The 27,888-nt window shown below is 37.0% G+C and overlaps 1 protein-coding gene across 3 annotated transcripts; it reads right to left on the bottom strand.

The window, feature by feature from the left end:
- Positions 1-425: 425 nt before the first annotated feature.
- LOC109111088 (F-box/WD repeat-containing protein 4-like) lies at positions 426-26,918 on the bottom strand. 3 transcript variants are annotated; one of them, XM_019124063.2, is made up of 9 exons: positions 26,523-26,916; positions 25,237-25,332; positions 24,603-24,788; positions 23,790-23,922; positions 22,976-23,070; positions 10,557-10,622; positions 3,985-4,125; positions 1,011-1,152; positions 426-931 (listed from the first exon to the last, which is right to left on the bottom strand). In XM_019124063.2, exons 1-9 carry the CDS (start codon positions 26,705-26,707, stop codon positions 797-799), a joined length of 1,179 nt encoding a protein of 392 aa, XP_018979608.2. In that variant the 5' UTR covers positions 26,708-26,916; the 3' UTR covers positions 426-796. The 3 variants fall into 3 exon arrangements, with proteins under 3 accessions (XP_018979608.2, XP_042592963.1, XP_042592964.1); XM_042737030.1 differs by having other exon boundaries at positions 804-945; positions 26,523-26,918; XM_042737029.1 differs by lacking the exon at positions 10,557-10,622 and having other exon boundaries at positions 26,523-26,917.
- Positions 26,919-27,888: the final 970 nt, after the last annotated feature.

The following is a 27,888-nucleotide window of genomic DNA, read 5'->3' as shown; positions in this document are numbered from 1 at the left end:
ATACTGTAGTGAAGTGTCAGAAAGATGAAGTGCTACGGTAAGCATTTAATCACGGTAAAAAATGATGCATGGAAAACTATGTCAAAAATTGTCAAGAGTTTGATTCATGCATTGATAATGATGATGCATTATGCACGAATGCAATTTATATACAAACACTTTCCCCTCCAGGATGTTGATTTTTAGCAGTAAGAAAACTGATTTCTTGTCAAAATAGTAAGACATCCCATTTATGGCGAGATTTTCTAAAGCTACGGCCAGTTACGATAATATTCGGACATCTAGCAACATGAAACCAGCGACCAACTGTAAGTGATAAAATGCTGTAAGTGTGAGTGAGGCATGGAACCAATATAAACAACTGACCAAGGAATTCAGAGCCAGCCTTGGCTAACTGAGAACAAAAAAGACAACGTACAAAGAAAACAAAACAAAACACGTTTAATTGGCTCATTGTTGGAAAAATATACTTTCAGTTACAATATATCTATTATCATATGTGCTGTGGTTTAGCATACATCCCCTCAGTGGATGTTGGCAGCTCTGAGCAGTGTTTGTTTTAGACATCTCCGAGGTCGCTGGCAATGTGTTAAGTCCGTTAAGACTCGGGCCACAGAAGGTCGTGAACCCTGCTTGCTCTCAGGAGCCTGTGACAGGGCCATAACTGTATCATTAGCTGCACTGATCATCCAAAGGCAAGATGGCTACATCCCCATTTAAGGGTCTAAGAATATCACTAAGGGCTTGGAGGAGATGAAGAACGAGCCTTAAAGTCTCAAGCAACATCAACGGATGGTTATTTCCAGGACTGGGACGCTGCAGTTCTGAAGTCAAGGGAGTAGAGGACAGAGGCCAGGGCAGCGTACAGGTGAGTGGTGTTGAAGCACAGGCTGTACACTGGGCTGCTGGTGGTGGGTGCCAACTGGAACATCTGTCAACCAATCACTACAAAGATGAATATTACTATAATAAAATACCAAATGAAAAAGGTGAAACATGCTCACAGTTACCTGTAAACAGCGGGTTTGTCGTTTGTCCCAAAGACGGACTACTCCGTAGTATGATGAACCACTGGCAATCATGTGATTCTTGTCTGACTTTATACAGTAAAGAGTGCTGTCATGAGGCTCCTCCCACTCCATCACACATTTCCTGTTAGAAAGAGAAATCATATTGATCAGCTGCTACAATCATATTCTACAAATATCCTGCTTTATAGGGTAGTTCAAACAATAACTCCTTAAGTTGACCATATTATTAAATATGCAGAAGTGCACATGTGATTTAAGAGCTACAGCAGAGGAGAGCATTTACAGGGAACTATGACTTAAACTGTGGTCTGATCTTCACACAAAGCTTTTGAAAGGACTACCCTTTATAATGCTTTATTTTAGTATCAGTGAGATACTGTTACAGTTTTTATTGTATTTTTTTTTTTATTTTCTGTTTTCATTTTACTTTTAAAGATATAGTAGTTTTGTTTTTGTCAGTTTTATAAGTCTTAATTTGTTTTATAAAAAAAAAAATTATAATACGCCTATATAGTTTTTATCATTTTTTATTTCAGTTTTAGTTGTTTTAGTACAAGTTAACCTAAATGAAAATAAGAAATGTTGCTTTGGCAGCTAGCTGAAATAAAATAAGTTTAAGTTTATTTATTTACATTTTATTTTATTTATTTCTATGAAGATTTATTTTATTTCAAGTAACAAAATAATTTTTTTTGGTTTTAGTATATAACTATAATAACACTGGAAGAACGACAGTCATACTGGTTTGGAATGATATGAGGGTACATAAATCTTGTCAAAATGCTCATTTTTGGATGAACTGTTCCCTTATAATTACAACTAGGATTATCATAATGGACATCACACACAAAAAATAAAATCACTGAATCAAATTTTCAACTGAAATGAATATATAATGTACAGCTATGCATATTTAGACACATTCTGAAGTACTGAAGTTCATAGTTACACCACAACTCCAGCCATTGTCACGCTATATTAGACCGGTTTTATAGCAGAGGACCAAAGCCACCATGGCTAGCTCTCTCTGCGCGGCTTAAGGGCGAGTGTCTTATTTGTGCTGGCAGGCCACAAGGGTGAAACCTCATCCCTTGTTTACGGAAAGGGGCTTTCTTGTTTTAGAGCAGGTCGAGAAAAAATAGAGGGAAGGACAGGGCAAGTGTCTGCGCGTGTGCTGAGCCAATAGAGATCAATTCTCCATTAATGGTGTGCTGAATAAATCATGGAGAGGGAGTGTGGCTGGGCCGTGTGGCAGACAGCAGGGCAGCAGAAGCGTGTGGGAGATGTCTGGATTGCATATTGTACACACATGCGCTCACACAGAGGAACAAAAACCTTAAAGTGGGCTTGGTCATTCCTCTTAAACAGAAAATTGTATCATACACAATCAACAATTCACAATACAGTTTAATACACTGTCAGGAAAAAGTGCAAAATTTTACCTTTAGAGGTACAACAGCCTCTCACTTGGGGAAAACCATTAAAGGGACATCTTTGTACCTTATCCACCCATAAAAGGTGCATATTAGTACCTTAATATGTACCCTTAAGTACGTACATTATAGAGGTAAATAAGGATGGCTTTTTTCAGGGAAGTGACACATACAAGCAGTTGCATCTCTTAAGGTACAATTGCAGCACATTTTTGTGAGAGTGTACCTTGAAATTAAAATGAGTTATTACTTAAAAATGAAAACAACAACTTTAGCATCAAATATTAGCAAATACTTTTAGAAATGTAATATTTTATGGCGTTCGCTCATTTGTTTCATTTAAAAACATTCCATTATGTTTGATAAAAGTACAGAAATTAGTATGACAATAAGAAAATTTAACAAACTGGCATGTAAGCTAATTCTCAATACTATATATATATATATATATATATATATATATATATATATATATATATATATATACACTGTATATATTTATTTCCATCTCTTTATTTCCATCATGTTAGGAATCCTGTTCAGTTTTTTATGTATATATATGTACATAATATATAATATTATATTAAAGAAAAAATAAGAAGCAGCATAATATGTTAATATATATAGGTATCGTTATTGGAGGTTAAGCATAAAAAAAAGGAAAAGTTTGTGCTTAAACTAATCCGTCATCTCACATCTCCCATTTTTAACCCCTTGTATATGCAAGGTGCTGAGCAATCAAATTCAGCTGAAAAGACATGCACACATCCTCCTCAATTATTCAAAATTAATCTAAAAATTAGTTTCACACACTTACCCATCACATACAGTTTACTCTACAAGTGAATTAAAGTGCACTCTTTTTATAGACGATGACGACTTTCAGATGACTAACCGCTTTGAATCAAGACGTACCACATATTGAGTCCTGACTGGTCTTACTGTGAATTATTGATATCTTAAGAGGGGACATTTGCCCCTCCCCAAACTCTCCAGGGCCCTCTTTCAATCACCTCTGATTTGTGTTACTTGACTGCCCATATGCGATTGTGAGGATCCCCCTCCCCAAAGCCCTACATAGAGCCCCAGTTCACCCCACAAGCGGCTCGCTGATTCCCAGCACCCGCCCCGTTGTCCTGGAGACGCGCCGCGCTGCACCACATCAATATGGCCACCAACCGGCGTGGACTTGGGTGGGTGAGAGTCCCGCCACAAGAGCCTCTCTCGACGAGGGGGTCCTTTTCAATCTCTCAGAGGAACAATTGTGTCCACAGACCCAAGAGGAGGCTCAAGTCTGGCTTCTTTTTTATCTAAACGGTACTCTATACACAGGAGGGCTTATTAGATTAACAGAGAACACTAATCTTCCTCACAGGCTCTCCGAGACGTACCGGCTAAATTTATTAGTCTCAGTAGACAAGGCCAAATCTGCTGACAGCACAGGTCAATGTAAGAACTAAGCCTAATTTAACTCAAATCGTAACGGCGAGGCGCCGGAGGTTCCCAGAACTGGGCAATACCTGGTGGAGACGCGCAAATCCCAATAGCGGATGAAAGTGTCATATCCACAGGTGAGGAGCTGGAAGGGGGACTCGTAGGCAATGTCCAACACACCTGCACCACGGCGGAACTCTGTACCGAGGCACGACACCAGGTGACACCTGGGAGAAAGAGATAAGAGAAGAAGCTTGCAGATTATACCCTGTCAAACCTCATTGAAGAAGATTAACACATTAATAAAAACACAGACCACAACTTAAAAAGGAGCCAAGACGGAATTACGCAAACTTGCTGGAGGCCAATCATTCCAGAGAGCGACTGGACAAGTGAGGTCATCTGCGTCTCATCGTCTGAGTATCAGTTTTATCAAAGCGATTCAGTGACTGGCAGGCTCATAAAACAGGTCGTGTTTACTTGTTGAGATTGGAACATCTCCCAGTCTTCACATCTCGGAGTAAATAAGGATCTCATTTCAAACCAAACGCCTTCATTTGCTCGCTTAATCTCTTATTACCATCGAATCCCGCTATACTTGCGCGTTTCCAATGTCCGTGGACCACACAAAAGCTAAATTAAGTCTTAGGATGAGGATATGAGGATAAAAAGTAAACACCTTTCTGACTTTGAATGGGCTGCCAAAGCAGCTTAGTTTGGCCATAAGGTACGTTCCCAGATCTGCGAGGAGTGGAAGAAAGGAGATGGAGGGTTAAAGTGGGGGGTGTCGGGACTAGCAGCACGCTCCTATGATCACAGACCCAACGGGTCCACGGCGCCCTCTGCCCCCACCCGCGCCGCAGAGGCCAGATTATTGTAGAATCACAATTTCTTTGTTGCTATTTAATTCCCTCCATGACCGTGACTGTGTGCGACTTGTGGACCTTTGATACCTGGTCCCTAGCAACCATTTAGGGGAGCCCAATGGCCATAGCGACCACCCCCCACGTTCGAGGTCTCCTGTGAGCTTGTTCACCGAGGGCAGACTGGTAATCCCCAACATCTCGCTCTGGGGGAGACAAGGGGGGTCTTTCTTAGACACAGGCTCTTTAAGAGATAGTCCCGCAGAACCAAAGGCCAAGACCCTGGTGGGCCTAAAGACAAACTCTCTTGTAGCCCCTCGGGCATCTGCATACCCATCATTTACCCCTTGCTGCTAAAATAACACGCTGGCAACAACTTGAACTAATGACAGTGCTGAACAATGGCGACAATCAATTAAATGATGCAAAACATTTGTTTGCAAAATATGCAATTAGCATCAGATATTTCTTTTTAAGTGCTTTAAGTCGGAAGAGAAAGAGAGAGAGAGAGAGAGTGTCCAGCGTCTGCCTGCAAATGTCAAAGCACAAAGTGAGAAAAACAAGCATCGTAAAAGAAGTCCTCACATCTGTGCTCTGATTTTAAAGCCAGTAATAGCACTGTTCCAAGTACAACAGCAAACACCCAGGATTCTTAAATTGTTAGGTCACAGGTTTTTTATGCGTCCCATGTTTTTTTCTCCCATTTTAGAGAGAACCTGTGAAGATTACAGGATGGAGGATAACCATATAATCTTTTAAATTACTGCATCTGCATGGCAGGCGACCTTGTTCTTCCAGCGTCTGATCTGTTTGGGAACATGTGGCAAGACTGTCCCTTCTCCAAACGTTGTCTGATCACGGTTGGTTCGACGAGAGCTTCTGATTGAGTGAAAAAAGGTTAGAGGGCTGCTAAGGAAAAACTGATCTTCGATTTAAACTCAGAGTACAGGAGTCATTTAGCAGAGTGATGGCACGTGTTTTATTAAGGTCAGCAGGTGAAATGGACAGATTAATTAAGACATGAGAGCGACCGTCCCAGTGGAGTAATACATACAGTGTGTCCGCCAGCATTCCCTCTCAAATGCGTTTCAAAGACTGCCAAACAAAGGTGGTTTGCCTTCTCCTCCTTTAAGCAAGCAAAACTAGAAATTAAGTAACAATAAGTGGGGCCCTATCGTGGCTTTTTCGCAGCTCTTGCCGAAGGAGACGTCTAATGTTCAGACATGTGGAAGCTTAGAGGTCACTAACAGACTTGTCAGGGGCTACTGTGATATTTGCAATCTGCTAAAGTGATCACATGAACAATGTAGCCACCAAATACAGACAGAAAAACTAGAGGGAAAAAGCTTTATATTCTACATCCTTTTAAAGCGTTCCTCAAAGGGCAACTGACCTCAACCTAATCCTCTTTGACCCCTGGATATGTTTAAGCTCAAGCAAAAACAGCACTCAGTACTTGCAATACTCATCCACACACCCATACAGAATCTGTAGCTTATTCTGCACTGATTTTACTAGAAAATCTGCAGAAAATCTAAATGAATTTAAATATTGCAAAATGCATTAGCAAAACATAACACACTCTTATTGGGAGTTAAAAAGTAGAATGACATGTTATTTAATAAATCATAAATTTATAAACTTTAAATGAATTCATAGTATATAAATTAAATAAAAAAATAATAATTAGTAACCAAAATAAAATGTAACAAAAATATGAATTATATATTTTTATACATTTAATAATTTAAAATGTATTTAGCATATATAAATTGTAAGAAAGAAAACAATTACATGCATGCATATATATGGTCTTCTGCAATTGTGGTTTCATATAAAATATATTTATAATGTATATTTGTAGTCTTTATAGAAGCAAAATATTAAAAAGTCTTTTAAACTTTCCTTTTTGCCAAAGGTCCACCAACTACTTAACGCAGTTAAAACTTCATATTTGTTTAAAAACCAACATACTTTCCAACAGCCCTAAAGACAGTTGCAAATAAAGGTCCTCCCTTTTTATGTTCTAATATTGCTTGGGAGTTTTTAAATCCCTATTCTGCACAATAAAGAATGGCATGTGTTCGTAATTAGTCATGAGTTATGGTCTCAGGGCCATCAAGAAAAATGGTGGGGCTGGCCTCCTTAACAGTCCTCTGTCTCTGTTTGACCATTTGGGCCACACACACACTTTATGAAAGGGAACTTTAATGAATTGATGGATTTTGAAAAAGGGCAATGCTGAAGACATTTCTTTGGGTGTTAGATCCACAGGAAAAGGTCATTTTGAGCTAACGCTCTTGTAAGGTTAAGTGTAGAGGGTAAACTGGCACAGGGAAGCTATGGGAAACAGTCAGCGCCCTGAAAGGATGTGAGACAGGTACATAAAGAGCCCTGCTGAGGTTTTCAGGGCCTAAAACAAACAGAAATCGCATTGCTCCGTCTGCATGTCAGCCAATTTAGCCTACAGTCGAAATAACCACAAGCAAAGAGGAAAAGAAAAAAAAAAGAATGCCATGGAACAGGACAATGGAGACTTTTAAATGTCACACGCGTTCTCTTAAAAACAATGAGATTGCAATTTGTATAACACAGCTCTTGGTAGGATCCAGGCATTTAACCCTTTTCTTTGAGAGAAAAAATGTCAAGAATTTCTGCCCAATTGTGAGATTCTTTGATGGCAAGAGCCCCATGAAACTTAGGGGTCCTTTTAAAGCACCACTTGTGTGTCCCTGACTCCGGCTGATCATAGACTTTTTCTCTTTAAAGAGGAGAAAGACATTAAAGAAAGAACATAATTGCCATGTCCAGGGCAGAGTCAGAAATTCTGTGAAGCTGGAAATGTTTCCAATGTCTTTATAATGAAAGTTTAATTAAAGGTTGGCGCATACAACCTAATGCATATTTAAGGTCTAAATTAAACTTTTTGTTACATAAAATTGAGCCATTCATTTGTCTCACTAATCATCAAACTGTTTTTTGCATGATATTTATAAAGAACTGGAAAATAAATAATGGACTTATTTACTCACATTTGGTGCTTCGATCAATTTTGCACCCTTTGCATACTAAAAAGTATATATCACTTAATAAATTTACATTAAAGCAATATTGCAATCCATTTTGGCAAAACAATAAAACGTTTGCTTGTTTGGTGTCTGTGGATTGTCTGTCTTCAGCCTGATGATTATCAAGTATCTTTTCAAGCTCTTGACTTAAAAGACATCATAGAAGACAATATGCTACTAGAGTGCTGGCTAACAGTTGTGAAATCTCAATGTCCCTCATACTCAAACTCTCTTCTTTACTTCCCTCATAATGCTGTAATTAGTTCAAGCAGCCGGTCAGCTGGTACTGTGAGACATGAGGGTCTGGGTGATCTTGGCCTGTACACGTCCTCTCTATTATTCCTCCATCCAGTCAACAGGCCCTGCTTAAAAAAATGTCATCAGCTCTCGCCAGTTGCATTTGAAGTAACCGGCTCAAAAAACATCAGGAATTCTCTCACTCTTAGGCTATGTGGTGTTTGAAAAATAATTTCAGTTTTTTTTTAACACTACTGTATATACAAACTAAATTTACACGTGACAACACAAGTAGTTTTGTGCTGAACATAAAACAAATCTTGACATTACAGAGAACAGTTAACACTCTTGTTGGATGTTTGTTCTGATGTCGTCTATGATTGTAAGCGTAAGTAAATGTAAGCGCTATAATGTGTCTCATGTTTGTGCTGGTCGTCTAAAGGTTATGCTGGTGGCCCGTCTGGGAAATGTTAAAAAGGGAGACATAAGAACACACACACATACACACAGCCCCCATTCCCTGTCACCCCCAGCCCCTCCACTCATCAGTCGGTTTCTCAGCCCCCTGTGACTGGAGGCTTTGTGCTCCTCACACAAGGTGCACCTGATTACTAGACGGGAACACATTATGGCAGGATACAACTGACCCTAGTGCAGCTACACAAAGAGAGGAGGAAAGACAACACGACTCACTCCAAGACAGGTCACTGAACGCTCCTGAGACACGTAACACTCAGGTAATGCTCTCAGTGATAAAATGCACCTATTTTGCACATAAAATGATCCAATAATGTGTGACAAAAAATCTACTGAAACTTCTTCTTATGCAAGTAAAATTAAATGTAGTAAAATATTAACTGAAGTGAATATTAATATTTATATTTTAATATATATATATTATTTTTAAGAAGTCTAATAATATTTCATAGTATAACTGTTTTTACTGTATTTGTTTTTCAAAGAACAACTGTAAAAGCAGCTATTATACTAATATTATTACAGTTTGGGGCAGTCAGATTTTTTGAACGATTTATATTTTTATTTAGTAAGGATGCATTAAATTGTTTAGGCATTTACACTGTTACAAAATAATTCTATTCATCAAAGAATTCTCCAAAAATGTAACACTGTTCTCCCACAAAAATATAAAGCAGCACAATCATTTTCAATATTGATAAGATTTTTTCTTGAGCACCAAATTAGCATATTAGAAAGATCATGTGACACTGAAGACTGGAGTAATGACTGCTGAAAATTCTAATTCTATTTTAAAACATATTGATATAGAAAAGTTGTTTTAAATTGTAATAATATAGAGTTACTACAGTTTAAATAAATGCAGCTTTGATGAGCATATAGGGACTTTCAAAGTCATAAAAAAAATCTCAATAAAGCGCAAATGTCTTGACGATATATTCAATTTCTGAAAAACTGCTGTGTGTCACATCAAAGCAACAAAGACCCTTGCCTGTTCACTGACTGTCACACCTCTGTGTAACCTTAATTGGTTCCTAGTTTAACAGGGTTGTAGTGAGTCTAACTTGATTGAACGGCCTGTTTACCTGTGCGTGCTTCTGCATTCTGATAGCCGGCCAGCCCACGTGTCCATCAAGCTGACACTGGCTACCCGCGCTTCACAGATCAAACGCAGCCACATCGGTGGATCACATTAATCTTGTGTTCCGGTGTTCCACAGAACATGTGATTCCCAGGGAAATTTGTCTGGAATCGCCTCTACTCCTTCTCCGCAATTTTTCCCATCTCAAATTTCCTTGTCATTTGGTGCCGGAACTCAAGCCCCCCCCAACCACCACCTCCTCTTTTACTCTCCTTAGACTGACAACATGCAAGCAGGCTGAATTCAGCAGGTAAAGCTGGGGAATTACGGAAACCAGTCAGGTTGTATCAGGTTTAAGCCTGGCCTTTCATGACAGGAATTTTTAAGTCAGCTTTGAACTTCCCAAAGAGAAAAGACTCGGTTGAAGGGATAATGGAGCAGCTTCCATCATCATGATAAGGTTCTACTTTCACTTTGTGTGAAATGAACAGTTTCAAATAGTAACACATTAGAATTCATACATTTTAAACTTTATACATGTAGAAACCACATTTAACTGAATGTTGCTATGAAAGCCTGTGCATTTAAACATAACTAAGATCTAACTTAATATCTAATGGTAATTTCTATAGGGAGTGGAAAACACCAAACAATTTTACTGCTATCAATTTACACATAACACATAATTCTAATTAGTTATGTAAAATAATAACAATAATGATATTTATATTTTAAAACTTGGCAAAGTGTCTTAAAAGATGTAAAAACTCTGCACAATATTCTAACAAAACAAAAATGCATTACAACAATAAAAAGTAAAAAACAAATGGAACACGTTCCAGCAACAGGTTCTATAGAACAAATAAATATTACTACAAATTAATTCTGAAAAAACACAAAATATTTAAATAACCATGTAGAAAAAAAAATACCTTTCTGTGTCCCAGATTCGAAGAGGAGAAAAATTCTCACAGCAGGCTGTTCCTGTCACAAAGTTGCTGAAAAGATATAAAGATCTTTAGTAATGATTTCAAAATAACGATTAAAAAAATAGACATTTCAAAACTGCTATTGAACCATTTAATCATTTTTAGGCAAAATAATGCCAGATCTTAATACCAGATTTTGCAATGGTTTATTAATATCAATAATTACAAACAAGCTAATAATAATAATAATGGTAATAGTAATATTATTAGTAGTAGTACATTGTACGACCCCTGATAAAGGGAATAAGCTGGAAGAGAGAGAGTAGTACTTTGTATTTATTATTATTAATACACCTTTACGAAATCTATACAAATCTAGAGTCTTCAGTGATTTCTAGAACATTTTCTCAAATAATCATTGTTGCAGCATTTAATGCTTTTAGCATTTAAATACTGAGCAGGTGACGTAACAGTGGAGTAATAGTTTGGTTCCTGGAGAGAATACACACAGCGCATTAAAAACAAATTTTGAAAAGCGAATTGAGCGTAGCGAGGTGTAAAGTGTGGCTGAAGGGTATGTTGAGACAGCGGATTTGTTCACAGATGTGTTTTCGTTCACGAGACATCTAGGGGGAAAACTGTGGTGAAAAAAGAAACAAAAACACCCGGATGCCCCTTTTTAGTTGGGTGACAGGTTGAAATTAGTTGAGCAGGTATGGGTGGGCGCAGCAGTTTTGACCTGCGTGATAGTCAGGGATTAGAGCCCTCCTGGACAGCTGGGATTGGCGGGCGAGGCTCAAGGCTCTCCTGCTCCCTGCATTGTGTTCGGAGGTGAGCTGAACAATAGGGCCCTCACACTAGTGAACACACAGGAATGTGCCTGTTTTAGCACTCAGGTATTCCTACAATGCCCTGCTGGGATGGTTTCTTTCATTGACAGAATGCTTTCTCAGTCTCTGTGCCAACTATGTAAAGTGTGTGTGGCGTCAACGTGCCTCGTAGCGAATGCTTACTGACGCACCACGCGAGAGGCACGTAAAACTACACGAATCACAAAGCATCTCCCTCTCTCACATACTTTCATACCTCTAGAGAAAACCCAGAGAAAGAGCAGGGGGCTCTATACCCTCCCACTAACATCAACCAAAGAAACGGGCTTCACAATGGAATACCAGTGTGGCCTCAAATTAACAACCAGCCTGTGTGAATAAGCTCTGTAGCGCCTGGTGTCCAACTCCAAACCCCCAGCACAAAAACAGAGGGACAGTGACCCTTCATCTCACTGACACACACAAACACACATACAACATACAGAGAGCCTTTCACACCAAGGACGATAACCATAATGATAAACACACAGTTCTCAAATCTTTCTACATTTAAAAGAATAACAGAGTCCATACCACAACTACAATGATGGAACAATATTGCTGGTATAGCGCTGATAAGACGATAGTATCGTGTATTAATGATAGTCAGAGATATCGCCTAAGGCTAATGCCTTTGATGATAAGACAATGATTATTATTATTAGGCTAGTATTATGATCTAATTAATATTAGGTCTTTTTTGGTCCATCAAATATATATATATATATATATATTTATTTATTTATTTTTTTACAGTGTTGCGCGTTTTGACCAATCACACGATTCCACTGAATTCATGAATGCAATGGCCAATCAGAGGCGATTCAGATTTGTCATTGTTGAAACACCAGAGCCGTGTTCAATGCACATGCTCGCGGACTGAATTCTGCTCTCTTGCGAATTCTCTCATAATAAACTATGTGTGATGTAAGTATAAGAGATTCATTGATCATATAGTGTATCATAAAGTGCATACACTTGCGTAAGACTGAAGTCAGTGATGATATTCTTTGCTCCTTTTCTGTAGCTGCTGTTTGAATAGCTGATGAAATGTAAGTATTAAAATAAGTAACTTACAATGTTTCTATTAAATTGGCATCATGTTAAACACAAATTCAGTCATATTAAACTATTTTAGAACATCCATATGCTACTTGACTAAAAAGATATAATGTGTAGGCTACTTTTAGTCATACACTGGAGTTGGTTCACTCTACGGCTATGAAACTAAGTGAATAAATAATTAAATAAATTTGCACGATAATATAATATAGTTATCGTTTTCAGTGTGAACAAGCCTTTAGACTTGAATGAAAAGGTGTGCTTGCTTTCAGAACAGAATTTCAATATTTGATGAGGTAAAAACATAACAACTGATCATAAAATTAATACCCAATGAAAACCCAACAAGTTTTTGAAGATACAACATGATAACGCTGAGAAACGTAGATATGGTGAAGCTATTTTTGGTGTGAAAAAGGTGGAAAGAAAGAGAGAGAGCGTGCTAGTAAAGTTGAGGGAACATGCACTCTTGTCTGTGATGGCTTCAGTTGGTTTGTTCATTGAGGGCCCAAGCATATTGGCAAAGACAGCCATGGCAGCTGTCAACCCAGTTAGCGGTGGCCCATCAACCATATTCAGCTCGCCTGGCCAGTGCTGGCATTTTAATTACTGTTGGGTAAACTCATTTGCCCCAATGAAGGCCGTGCGCCCTAATAGAATATGCAGGCTGCCTGACCTTTGAACCCGTGTGACACAAGATACAATAGGGGCAAGGCCAAAGCTCTCTCTTCCCAGACCTTATTACTCTCTATTACTTCAATTACTTATCCCTCAGTGAATCCGATTGTGAAAAAACACAAGGGAGGGAGCGAAAAGGAGAAAAATAGAAAACCACAATTAAATACATTTTTGTCTCCCAGACAAGTTCTGATTGATCTGAAAGGAACTCCTAGTGATATTATAGCTGTAAAAGGTCAAAGCCTCTCTCTCGCCTAATGTGCCTCCACCTTCCCTCGACCTTATGCCCCCCTCTAAACCGAAGAGCACAGACAATCTCCCTCCAAAGCCCCCGGCCCACGCTGCCCACCCCGAACCCCAACTCCTCTGCCCCAAAAAACCCAGCACGCCTCAGGATCATTAGAACATGTCAGGGGTTCACTGCCAACACAACCATTTTGGTAACCTAATCAGCTGACATCATTATTCGAGGAACTGTGCAGCATGAAATTAGTGCCGGGGTCACACAAACTTTAATTCAGCCCCTGCTGGGAGAAGAACTCCACAGTAACAACATTGTTAGGGCCAAACCAACACAAGCAACCACGTGTATTGGGTCAAGACCACCGCAAGCGCTTTTCGTACCAAACTGCACACATCACTGGAAATGTGCTGAGTGTTCCACTGAGATATAATGGGATATTTTTTAAAAGATAGAACTTAAATTATTGTTACATAATTTAGATTTTTCCATATTTTTGCTTGTTTATTTGCATGTATGTGGAATGCAAACTACATGTAAACTTTTGTTCAGTGAGATTTTTTTGAAAGAATTATTATTATTTATTTATTTTTATATCATGGTTTCCTCATACATATTAAACAGTGAAAACTGTAGTGAACATTGATAATGATAATAAACGTTTCTTTAGCACCAAATCAGTGCAATGAATGTTTTCTAGAGGATCATGTAAACCTGAAGACTGGCTTAATGGCTTTTGGAAAATTCAGCTTTGCCATCGCAGGAATAAATTACATTTAGAATTATATTAAAAAAGAAAATACTTATTTTAAATTGAAATAATATTAAAATATTACTGTTTAAGATCAAATAAAAGAATTTTTGGTGAGCATAAGAACCTTTCAAAAACATTAAATAATCGTACGTCAACGATGTCAAATTTTTGGAAAGGTAATAATGTAAAAAAAAAAAAAGTAGTACACAGAAACGTATATAGAAATGTGAAAAAAAACAGTAGTAAATTTTTTGGTTTTTTTTATGGATTAATTCATTAATAGTGGAGACTATTATATGTGTATAAAAATATATTTATATTTTCAGCAGTATGACAGTCGTTCAGTTTTCCGAAGTGTGATTATAAAATGCTATATGGCTTTCTATGTCACATTATATTGTGTACACAGCTTTACATCAAAGCAAAATAAAGCAAACCTACTAGAAAAATAAGTCAAGTAGTCAAGCTGTCTGTGTGTGTGTGTGTGTGTGTGTGTGTTTTAACCAGTTAACTAACCAGCTGGTAGTTCAGCAGGTCAACCACCTAAACCAGCTTGGTCAAAAAAAAAACAAAAAAAAACCTTGCATAAAACCACCTAATTTAAATGTTACCATTTTCGGTAACCTTTTTTTTTTCCTAGTGTAAAGAGTTTTTAGTTAGAGGTTTAATTAAGAGACTCAAATAGTGCCTTACAATGTCTTCTCTCAGCAGTAGGGAATCATTTTTAACAAACTGGTTATCACATCAATTCAATATCACAACTTCTATTACCATTTATCTAAAAAGTAATAGAAAGAATGGAAAAAAGAATCAAATAATCTTAAATTAAAAATATGGTAGTTAAATTGTCATTTATTGTGTAATGATTATAATAAATGAGTAAAATATTTTAAACACAGTGAAATAAATCTATTGACCCCAAATGCATCTCAGCCTGTCCTAAAGGCCCATGGGTAAAGACAGGGTTCAAAAGGAGTTTAACCCCCCGTGCATCGGCCTTGCAGTGGATGTTGTTCATTTGTTATAGCTGACCCCTGGCTTTGTTCAAGGGGATGTTAGAGTGCTTTCATCTTAGTCCCTAAATATGTTTGAATTGAAAAGGGTTATGATGTATTTATATTGGCTGGAGGAACACAATAGACAGGGTCTTTCTCTTTCCCTCTCTGTGTCGACCCTCCAACCCAGCTCCCCAAGCCCCCCTCCCACCGCCCTGTTCAGCTCACACCCGAGTTCACAGACCTTTTGGCTTTCTGTTCATGTCCCCTGCATCTGAGGTCAGAGGAACATTCCATACACCACCTTTTGCTTAGCCGAGTGGAACAGCACCACATCAAATTAGAGCAAAAAACACACACACACACACACACACACACACATACAAAAAAAAAAAGCCATGAGAAAGTCAGCAGCTAGTTTACACAGACCTCATCACCTGCCAATAATTAAATCACACATTTATCAGGACATCAGATAATAAAAAATTATAGGGAGCCATAAAAGGCTCTTAAAATTAAACAATTAGGAGCCAAATTTTGTTGACAAATTACAAAATAGTTAATAAACATAAAAAAGTGAAATATTATAGCTCCAATATGTCATTTACCTTAAAGTTTTAATCAACGCTGACACCAAGGATGTTAACTAGAACAATAACTACAAAAGTTTTAATAAGCATTCTAATTCCAAGATAATAGGAAAGTTCACACCACAGCTTTAACCATAACGACAAAGAACACAGTTGCTGGAATCATTTTTAAAATACTTTTTTTTTCCAGCTGATGAAGATAAAACATTGTAAGACAATCAGAATCCATCTGACTTTAAAGAGCTCAAGAATTTGATGTATCAGATGATAAAAATGCAGCAAACACTATACTATATATAACAGCACTATAATTATAAAGATAACTATATTAGCATCTACACCAATGATAACATTCTGTTACTATATAGTACTATATACACACTACATACTGTATGCATACACTATACTATATAGTGTGTACATATGTAGTGTGTATATAGTACTATATAGTAACAGAATATATATAATAAATAAATAAATAATAATAAAAGTAATACTACTACTACTACTACTACTACTACTACTACTACTAATAATAATAATAATAATAATAATAATAATAATAATACTACTACTATTACTACTACTACTACTACTACTACTAATTTTATTTTTTATAGTATTTATGATAATTTTATTAAATGTCTGGAGCTCTATTTATGATGCCCTGGATCTGTGCCACTTGTGCTAGTACTGTTATTTCCATCTGGAGCTTACAGGCTGCTTAGGAAAATGCTGACGCATTCTGACAAAAAACAGATTTAAAATTTTCACAGTCAACAAACGATATTTTATATGATCTCTTTTAGTACTGTGACAATGTATCTGAACTTTTATGTCAGTCGTGCATTACTCCACAGCCACAGAGCTGAACTCCCCAGCTAACTTCTGAGCAAAAATGCTTTTTAGGGAATAACAAAAGTTTCCATCTCAAATGCGCCTGGGGAACACCTGTATGTGGCATGTGTGTAATGATCTGCTTGTGCAAAGCCTGCATAGAAGGGGCATATTGACTGCAATTATTCAGGACACCACCTGCAGTCAGAGGCTATAGCTCCCATGCTGTGCTTTCAGTAGTAAGCGCCCTGTATTTAACGTGTGGGAACGCACATTCTGTCCGTTATCGCTTTATTGTTGCAGACTCTTTCTTTTCTTGCTTTCTTTCTTGTTTTTTCCCCCTTTTTAACTAATTGAATTCTTGACTCCTAAGACACGGCTCGCCCTCCCAGCCTTAAAAGAAAGAGAAGCAAAATGAATGACATGAATTTCACTCTTTTTTTCTCCTTCTCTCTCTCTTTTTGCTTGAATGAGGTGGAGTAAAGGGGGGAGAAATTGGGGCGGGGTGAGCTTAGGGTGGTATAGAGGAGTACGTCTCGCTGTACTTTCATACTGAGGGTCATAGGTCACACTCCCTCCGTTTGGCAGAGAGTGGCATTTGGGGGCGGTTTATCCAACAATCATTTTCTTTGGAAAATTTCAAAGGCAGTACCCCTGCAACATCTTTGTAGTTGTGCTTGACCAACTCTAAACAAAACAGGCCTCCCCAAAAAGAAGCCTTTCTCGCTTCTCCTCGGGGTTGCTTCTCTTTTTGACGCTTGCGCCCTGTCCCTTTTCATCCTCCCTGCCTAGTCGCTGTGGGCTTATTGCGACTACTGAGGTAGTGTGTACTGTGCTCTTTGAGGCCGTGAGGAGCACTTCTGTTCAACGTGACATGGCTTATCCCATCATAACATACAAGCAGCACAAAATTATCAATATCTGCTATCTGTGTTTAGATTCCCTGCATAAGACATTGATTAGCCATGTTTAAAAACTCCCTGGGTGATGAACAGACACAAATTTATGCGCAATTTGCATCGGCCAATGAGGACAAGCGCATTTGATCATCCAAGTGAGGCCTCTTCATCTAAACTATAATTAAACAACGTCCGAAAAGCTAAACGAACATAATTCTCTCAAGATCGGTGAGATGTGGTATTAACAAGACCAAATTACACATTTCAGGCTTACAATTACACTTCTTCTCTACTTTCTCTGCAACTGAAGTGCTGACATCAAACTAAAATCAGATGAACCTAAACCCCATTTTATATCAAACAAGCTTAATGAACTAACTGACAGACTCTGTGCTGCATGTGTGTGCGATATATGCAAGAGGAAGAGTAGCCGACGTACCTTACATATACTCTGGCTAGAGTTACCCAGGCCTGGATGGATTCTTCCAGACTCAACAAGTCCCATCTTGTCAGTTAAAATCTGTCATGTCTGACACTACAGGAAACTATTTATCACAAGAGGCGCTCCCTACTAATTCTACATCTAGTGGTAAAAAGGGAATGACAAAGACTTGAAATGGGATGGGTCAGACAGACACAAGGAGTGAAGGACGGCATGTCTGAAGGATAACAGATATTCAGTGTCCAGTGCCTGCGATATTTAGGTGAAATAGTTTAGTAAAAATACATTAAAGTTGTACAAATAAAAGTAATATGATAAAGAGTCAAACAACACAATAAAAAGTGCATCCGTTCAAAAGTTAGGGGTCAGTTTTTTTTTTGTTTTTGAAAGTTTTAATGTTATGTTCACCAAGGCTATGTTAATTTGGTCAAAAATATAGTAATACTGTGCAATATAACAATTTAAAATAACTGTTTTTTTATTTTTATATAGTTAAAAATGCAATAAAACTTAATATTGCTAAATAACCACACAAAATTTTTGTGGACACCATGACGCATTTTTAAGGATTCTTCGAATATAAGAATCAAAATCTTTTGTAAGATAATAAATGTCTTTACTGTCATGACTGATCCCTTTGCGGCAGCAAAAAAAGAAAAAGAAAAATTCTTTCAATCATTCTGACCCCAATCTTTTGAAAGGTAGTGTATAATAACTTCTTGAAAGACAATTAATTGATCGTCATCAAATTAAGCAATTAAATTTGGAAGGAAAAGTAATTTGTTTGCCATTGTATTGCCTTCATCTATTTCACTCAGATTTCATATATAAATACGAACATGAACTGGCGGAATAAAGAATTAAACCTTGATTTTTTTAAACCCATAACACAGCTCTTGCTTATTCCTTAATTACAGTTTGCTAAGAAGTTATGAAAGAGATCATGCAGGTTAATTGCCATGTAAACTGTTTTTAGCTCCAAATAGAGCAACTGAAAGAGTTGAGTGAGTCAAAAAAAAAAAAAACAACAACAAAAAGAGTAGCTTTCTCCTCTGAGAGCCACATTACCGACCGAACAAGTCATTCCAGGCCCTAAAACAGTGTCCTCGAGATAAAATGTATGCTAATCAGAGGCCATTAGTAGCAATCAGGGCCTTTGCTCACACAGGAGCAGATGAATCAACATTTGGGGTGACAGTCTGAAGTCTGTGATGGCAGACAAAGACTAGACTGAGATAGGACAATGGGGGGGGGGGGGTGATCCAGTCAAGCTCACGGGTTACAGATCAAGAATCAGGAATCATTTGGACTGCTGTGAATACATTTTTTTCCTTCAACATGGTCGCTGCTGTCTCTTTGATATGAGATTGTAAATGGAATTCAGAGCAGAAGAGCAACCGACTGGAGTGAAATGAGAACAATGCAGGGAGCCAGAGTGCCCACTACCTTCGCAATGGGAGAGGGGCCTTTTTTTTTTGGAGCGGTCTCATAGTTAAGGCTGGGACCGCTAGCCATATGACACCATTTAGGGAATTTCAGAGCCAGCGTTCACATTGCAACATCAGCAGTGAAAGTCATGCAGTCACCTTGGAGTTCTTCAAGTCTGCACAGGATCGGTCCTGTCCACCACTCACACGTATTACGCTCTGATGTAACTAGTGAAAACCCTGAGAAGATGGTCGAATATGAAAGAAATAAAATGCAGTGAAAAACTCAGGTGCCTAAAAGCATCCAGGGCCACTGGATACAGTTAGGATCAGTGACTGCAAAAAGACAGACGACAGTCAGCCTTGGCATTTCGCTCTGGCCGGAATATCCCACTAACAGACCTTCAGATAACGTTCCTTGGAAAAAACAACGGCAAAAAGGGAGGGAGGGTTACGAAACAGAAGAGGAGGGAGGTTAAAAAGAAAGAAATACAAATTAGAGCATGAGCAAATGGTGGCAGGAAAAAAGAGAGAAGGACTATATTTTCTTACACGGTTCTTTTGTTTTATACACAAGTGTGATTCTGCATTGGGTTGGAACAATACAGCCCCTAACACCTGAGTGTCAGAGGGGACCATATGCACTCCTTTCGACATCTTTTTCTCTGTTCTTTCTCTTTTCTTTGTCCCTCACCCCTTCTTTTGGACCCGTTGCTCACTGCAGCGTCTCCTCTCTTGCTCCTTGTCCTTTAGATACCTCAAGCGTGAAACTGGAACAATTACATTTGCAACACAAGGGCTTCTCATCTATTCCTTCAGGTTTCCAAATTAAAACACATTGTGCAATCACTACTTTGAAAACCTCTCCGTCTCCTGTTGCAGGAGTGGAATCAGAACACACTCTCAATTAGAGGACATCTGTTGCTCTTTTTAATTGGTGGAGCTCGAACATACGAAACAAAAAATCTGGAGAGGAAATAAAACTTTTAACAAAACTAAGCAGGCACCAAAATATCAGCTTTATTATGTTATTCAAAATCAAATAGTGGAAGTGGATTTTTTTTTTTCTTACAATTTATATGTGCTTTAGTTCGATTCCACATGGCCAGAAAATCACAGAGAAATATGCTTAAATGTCTGCTTATAAGGTTTTCTAAAAAGTTCAGAATAAATTAATATTATATTTATATATATATATATATATATATATATATATAAATCTTAAAACATAAATTAAAGTTTTAAAATATAAAATATGAAAAAAGCTAAATAATAATAATAATAAATAACGACATTTTTATTCTTCTTTCTAAACACTGGTTAATAGTATGACATTTACCACACTTAATTTATTCTACTGATGGCTTAAAAGATACAGTGTCAACTTAATGAAAAGCAACTACTTTCCAGAAAATAAACTACTGTTCAAATGTTTGAGGTTGTTAGATTAAAAGATGTCTTAAAGTTTCTAAAAGAAGTCTTAAGACATGTGACTAAAAATACAGTAAAAACTTTTATAAAATTTAATTTATTCCTGTGATGGCAAAGCAGAATTTTCAGTCTCATTACTCCAGTCTTTAGTGTCACATAATCTTTTTAGAAATCATCCTTTTAATATGGTGATTTGGTTATAATTATCAATGCTGAAAAATGGTTGTGTTGCTTAATATATATATATATATATATATATATATATATATATTTTTTTTTTTTTTTTTTTTTTTCAGGATTCTCCAGTTCCAGAGAACAGCATTTATCTGAAATAGAAATCTTTGGTAACATTATAAATGTCTTTACTATCTCTGTTGGTCAATTTAATTCATCCTTGCTAAATAAAAACATTTATTTCTTATGAATGGTAGTTTATTTACAAGACATTTACAATCATTTAAATTTTCACACTATAAATAAATCATTATAGGTCAGTATAGGTTTGGTGCAAAGGCATCAAAAAGTCTAAAAAAACCCTGATTTAGTTGACGCCTTTATCTCAAGTCAATTTCATCGACTTCTCCCACCGTCAATATGTGTAAAGATGTGTGGTCCATTATCTAGGTCCAGCAGTCTGTTTCAGAGGCCTGTTATTTCAGCCATCAAATTGGAGAATTAATGATGTGGATAATCGTCTCTTATTTTGAAACCTAAATTCTTGGCTGAGGAGACGGTGCAGCGGGGATTAATAACTCAGCTGAGTGACTAAAACTGCGCTGAACCATTGCATCTGCTCAAGTAGCAGTGGCTTTCTTCCACTACATGACAAAAGATGAGAACGCGGCTGAGTCGGTCGGTGTCTTTTAGTGTCTCCCAGTGCACGGTGTTTCCATTCCTTCAGCAGTGCTGTGAAGGTGCGTTTGACGGATCAGGGGCAGGTGGAGGCTCTGTCTGCGCTAGTGTTACAGCTTCATGTGCCTGCGTGTCATTAAGCGTGTGGGAGTATACATGGCCGAGCAATCAAAGGCAGCAGGAGCAAAGGCAACCCCGCTTCACCATAATATCCTGCACGGTTTTTTCCTCTCTCCCTCTTCGCCTGTCTCACTCCATCCCACACTTGTTTAAACAGCTCATCACATCGGGAAACTTCCCAGATGTACTGAAGGAGAAACGGTTAACCAGTTGTAGACTGAAACAGCTCTCTAAAGTTCAGAAGTCTGTAACGATTTATCAGCTGGATGGTTCAACACATTTCTGTGTTTAAAAAGTCAAGAAACACAAAGAAACATTCAATGATGTATCGCCACTGTCCTGGTGAGAGCTGAGAAGCGGGAAAAACATTGTAGGGTACATTTGAGAGTTTTAGGCCCACAAAAAGGGTCTTTTTCACACCATGAGAGGGCAAATTTCTGCTTTCTACGCCTTTAGGGGCTGGGATCACATTCTTCTCCATCTGCATTTCAGAGGTGTGAACTAATTGACTTCAAAGCAATGGCAATAAATTGAAGAGTATGTATTTAAGACAGGGTCTGGCCACCTGCTTTGGGCTGCCCTGTCTATGACCACTTCACCTCACGAGCTGTAACAATGACCCCCACCCCGCTCTTTTAAACCCAATGATACATTCATTATTTGAAAGATCTCAAATTCACTTTGATGAAAGCTAAGGTTGATGTTCAGGTCTGTTGGTGATTCATATGGTGAGAAGAACAGAGGAAACCAGTGAGTATGAAGTATGCGGCAGAATCAAACACATAACGTCCAACAAGTGAGACGGTCTGAAACTGAAAGAGCATCACGGATATAGAAGGAAATACAGTGTTCTAAGTTCGGAAAATGCTAGGGAAAATGTTTCTATTTCATTTAACAATCTGACAGAAAAGTTGAATTGAATTATCAACATTGTGCATTTTGCAATGTTGTGCAAGATGAGCTTTAATTCAAAGAAAATTGTCATGATGATGATGATTAGGATGATCGATGCCATACATATGGTTGTATTTGACCTAGTAATAGTGCAGAAGCAAGCAGAAACAAGCATTCAGGTTTTGAATGATATGACTTATCCAATATTGAAAATTAATCAAACACTGGAAGAAAGGTCTTTGGTAGGCTATATTGTAAGCATTACTAAGACTCTTAAGCACAAAGACTAGACTAATCTCTTGGCACAACTCAATCATGAGTAGGGACTTACCATAGAGATGGACTGATGGCCACCGACCACACTCTATCATAAGTGGGGATTGTATGTAAGCACTGTCCGAATCGATCAGGTGCCAGAGCCCAAATCTAAAATGAAATTACAAACAGTACTAAAATCATGAGTCAGTTAGACATTAACCAGCACTCCCGTTCAAAGGTTTGGGGTTAGTATGTTTTTTTTAAATAAATAAACATTTTATTCAGCAAAAGTGTATTAATTTGATCAAAAATAAAAACTTTTATATTGTTACAAAAAGTATATTTCAAATAAATGCTGTGCTTCTGAACATTTTATTCATCAAAAAAAATCAGTTTTGCTATTTTGCAGTTTTTATTTCAAAAAAGATTACAACAGAAATCAATTATTATTACATTAATGCAGCCTTGGTTAGTATAAGACACGTCGTTCAAAAAGAGTAAAAAAAAAAAAAAAAGTATGTTTAATCTAATCTTTGAAGTATGAACTTCTGATGTCCAAATATCAAATAGACCTGCCAAACAGTAGCACAGGGTCACTCTCAAAGCATCCTTGAATATAACTCTAATTTAAATAAATAATTGAGTAAGTGGGACTGAATTTGACTGGGTCCAAATTGACAGATTTAAAGATTTACTTCCCACTGTTGCATACAAACTGTCTCCTTTAACAAAATTCTTCTTTTTACTGTACGTCACCTTCAAATTCTACTGAAAGCCACACAGTGAGTGAAAAGAAACCAATGCGAGAAACCTAGTCATGGACATACAGTATCTTCCATATTTACTTAAATGAAAACAAAAGCAAAACATAGAGTATACAATCTCACCTTTGCAGTCTTGTCTCTGGAGCCACTGACTATCACACCCCCTTTACAGTCAATGCAGTTCACCTCCTGATTGTGACCATAATACTCCACAGAGTAATCACTTCCTCTGTCATGAACAATTATCTTACCGTCACTGAAAAAATTAAAGAAAAGATGAAGAAAATAAAAAAGAAATTCAAGAAGAGCATTATAGCAAATAAACATCAATGAAAAAGCAGCTCAGGATCGTATTTTAGGATTAACTCATTGGCTATTCCTGATTAATTATAACTCAAAAGTCTTAACAGAATGCAGAATATGCAGAATTGATGTTTTTCCATATATGCTATGATTTATTTTATATTGTTTTGTACTGTATTTTATGACTGTAAACAAAATGCATAGTAGTAGTAGTAATAATAATAATAATATCATCATCATCGTGTGTTTTAAACTAATGTGTTTATAAATCAAACCATAAAGTGAGGACTCACTGCATGGCTGAACTACTGTAGTTAATATTTTACTATGTTTAAATTTAGGAAATACCTAGTGGCACAATAACAAAAAAAGATGGAAAACGAGCACATTCCTGTTTTACCATTCAGGCGAAGAAAGCAGGTCGCCGATAGTCTCTGTGTGCTAATGGAAATTACATCAGCTTCTCATTTAAAAAAAAAATAGTAAAATAGTATTTTCTTTTATTCAGTGACTATATTATAAGATTTGAAGAAGCAATTCCTTATCAAATCTATTCATATGATTTCTGACTTGATAATTATAATAAAACAATAAATAAAATAAAATAAATGACTAAAAAGAATATGGATTTACCCTCCTGCACTGATAAGGTGTGTGTCTGTCAGAGTGAATCTGCACACGTCTTCTTGGTGTCCCGAGAACAGGGCCACTCGATTGTTCTGTAACTTTCCCCCCTCAGCTCTCAGATGGTACGCACTGATGTTTGCTGCCTGAGAGAGATACAGCACATCACAGTCCAGCTGTATCCACGGCAACAAGCTGTGGGCGAACAATCAAGGAATGGAAATTACTCCTACACATGTTTTTTTCTGTAGCTCAATCTGTATCTTGGGGCTTAAGGTGACGAGAAGGCTAATAAAAAAACACAATAATGTCTTGTCCATATTGGCAAGGTCAACTACACACCCCAAGTCAGAGGATAAATGTCTGAAAAATATGTATTTTGGGGTTGGACAATGAAAGTACAGCATTTTCCAACTTACTGTTAAATTCCTTTTTCCCTTCTCAGTTTCAAAGTATAGGTTGGGTGACATTATAACCATTTTATTTTACTAGTTTTAGCAATTGTATTTTTGCATCTGTATATAGCAAGTTATTTTATAAACAGTTTAAGTTATTTTTACATACATCTAAAGTAAATGCAAAATAAAAGTGACTGGAGTTTAAAGGACTTAGGCCTATATATAAAGAATATAAAATAACTTACTTAATTTTCCATTTTAAAAGGACATCTTTACGACAGACTCCATGGTTCCAGTTGTGGGACACCCTCACTCGGTCCTTAAGAGGAATAGAAGGACACCTGAAAAAAATTGAGGAATGCTTGAGATTATTTGAGCTTACTTTAGATAACTGGCAAAATAAAGAAACTGTTGTATGCATGCTTCCCTATAGAAGAAGACTGAAAGGACTCTGAAATTACACACTGCTTCTTATTCTGGTTTTCAGAATTTCCTTCCAGCAGACAGTGTAGACTGTTTAGCAGAAATGCACACTACATATATAAACTGTTATATCATAGATTTAAAAATAAACAGAGCTGTCAACCTATTTGTTTGTGTGTCAATTGTGTTAACAATATAGTACAAAAAATTTGTAATAATTTTAGCTGGTGTAAGTGAGCTTATAATACAAATGTTTTTGACTCGGCACTTTTCACAAAAAAACACTGCACAGCATTTGAAACTTATCTTTTTTTTTTTTATCTGTTTGAAATCTTTCCAATGGGTTTTGAAATCTTTTTTTCATCAAAGTTTGGGGGTAATGTCTAAATCCAGTTTAAAACCCTGATTTGTGTGATTTAGCAATTTTACAGCAAAAACATTCAATCATCATAAATGACCCATAGTTTCCATAAATAATAAAACACAGTTTTGTGTGTGTGTGTGTGAATGTGGAATAGTTGAGCTTAGAGCTTGACAAATAAACTCATCATTAAAATTCATATAAAAATTAAGAAAGTGCAATGTATTATTATTGTTGTTCCTTAACTTTCTGCAGTTCTTCCAAATAATTATTTTTTTTATTTTTTTTGTTACCCCCCCATTTTTGGTAACAAGAGGAACATTTTAAGAATGTCATCTTTAATTTTTGTAATAAGAAATTAACAGAATAATATGATAACAGTGTGCATACAAAACGTAAAAAATGTTCGTTTTCGTGGAAAGTGACTGAAGTGTTTGGTCTAATCTAAACAAGCATACGAAGAAAAACAGGCTGACTACAATCCAACATCCTATTCATCTGCTTATAGATATATTACTTGTATAATTTGTTGTCTTCAGGCCCCTCTTACGTAGATTGCACCTGTAAACAAAACCCACGTGACTATCAGCGTAAGAGCGCAACTGAATCTCAACATACGCTGTTTTTATTACGTCACGAATGCTATGAATGCCCGTTACCCTACGCAGTCTACGTAGTTCTGTTATTCTATGCGTAGGCCGAGAACTATTAGCTAGCAACACAGCTAGTGTATTTTAAAATCCTTACAAATCGATTCCGTGTCGTGTCAAGCCAGTGTTAATCATGTCTTTAGCTTTTTTCCTCCAAACAGCGTCTCTGGAGATGAACATGTAGCTTCTCTTGCACGCTTGTGAGAGGCGGCAGAGCGATCTGGGATCCAGGTAGGACAAGACGAGGAAGAGCACATCCTCGGGTAACTGAAACAGAAACATCGCGGCTTCTTCTCCAGATCAGCGCCTGTCCTTTTTTCTTTATCACGCTGTGTCTACCTCCACTAATATGAAGGGTATTACTGAGAGGACACTCGTCGGTTTGACGCAGAAATACGCAGAAGCCCATGTTTTTCTCAAAGCGTGTAGACACAGTAAGCGAAGGAAGCCATCACAACCAGGAAAGTCACGTGCTCCACTAGAGTAACTGACTAGAGCCAGTGACCCGGGTTTCTCCATTACCTTTCATTCAGAATTTTTTTTTTTAAATAAATTCTGTTTCTGTTGATTGTGATGACACTCGCTCTCTCTCTGTATATATTAATTATGAAATCAATTGAAATGTATATAAACATATCTTCCTTTTTATAAAAACAAATGCAAGATGCATATTATTTGGGGATGCATATGGCATTAGACTGTAAAGAATTTATCTAGGCCTAGCCTAGCTAATTATAATTATATATATATATATATATATATATATATATATATATATATATATATATATATAAAATCAATCTTAAAATGATCAAATATAAAAAGATTAGTCATTAAAGATTTTACTCAAACCTCTCCTTAATAAGTTGCATGTACAGAAAAAAAAACATTGAAAATGAATGTGTATTATTAAAAAGAGAGGTTAAAAAAATAGATAATTTAGATGCATTTTCATTTAATTGGTAGTCAAAGCCATTTTATACCATTATGAGATTATACATTGAAGAAGCAAGAAAAAACAAACAATTAATGGCTATTTAACATTTAAAGCGTGTTTTAATGCATACATTAATAAAGGTCTTTTTTGAAAGTAATTGCTTTATCTCATAGATTTGTGAAACTATTTATCAGAACAACCAAAACACATGCAATAAAAGAGGCATTTCACAATCCAGACATAGAATTGAAGTTTGTTATTATTTGTCTTCTCCTTTCATTTCTTGTGCCTCTATAGACGTTATTTCTCTGAAGACATGCTTAGTTGCTTGTGGAATGCAATTTTGTTCTTTTCTTCCCTTAGGCCAGTCCTCCAATCACTTAGCTTGTCCACCCCTTACTCTATGGCACATTCAATTGCCTTGATGTTTTTCTTCTTCTTCCTCTTCTTTTTGTATGGTGAGTGTCTTGTAATTGACAGAGGACCCCATCTCATGTAAGCATTCACCACTTGTCATTCTACAACA

The sequence above is a fragment of the Cyprinus carpio genome, chromosome B13, assembly GCF_018340385.1.
Source record: "Cyprinus carpio isolate SPL01 chromosome B13, ASM1834038v1, whole genome shotgun sequence".
NCBI classification, from domain to species: Eukaryota; Metazoa; Chordata; class Actinopteri; order Cypriniformes; family Cyprinidae; genus Cyprinus; species Cyprinus carpio.
Note: the sequence above shows the minus strand (reverse complement) of the source record. Positions and strands in the feature narration are given on the sequence as shown.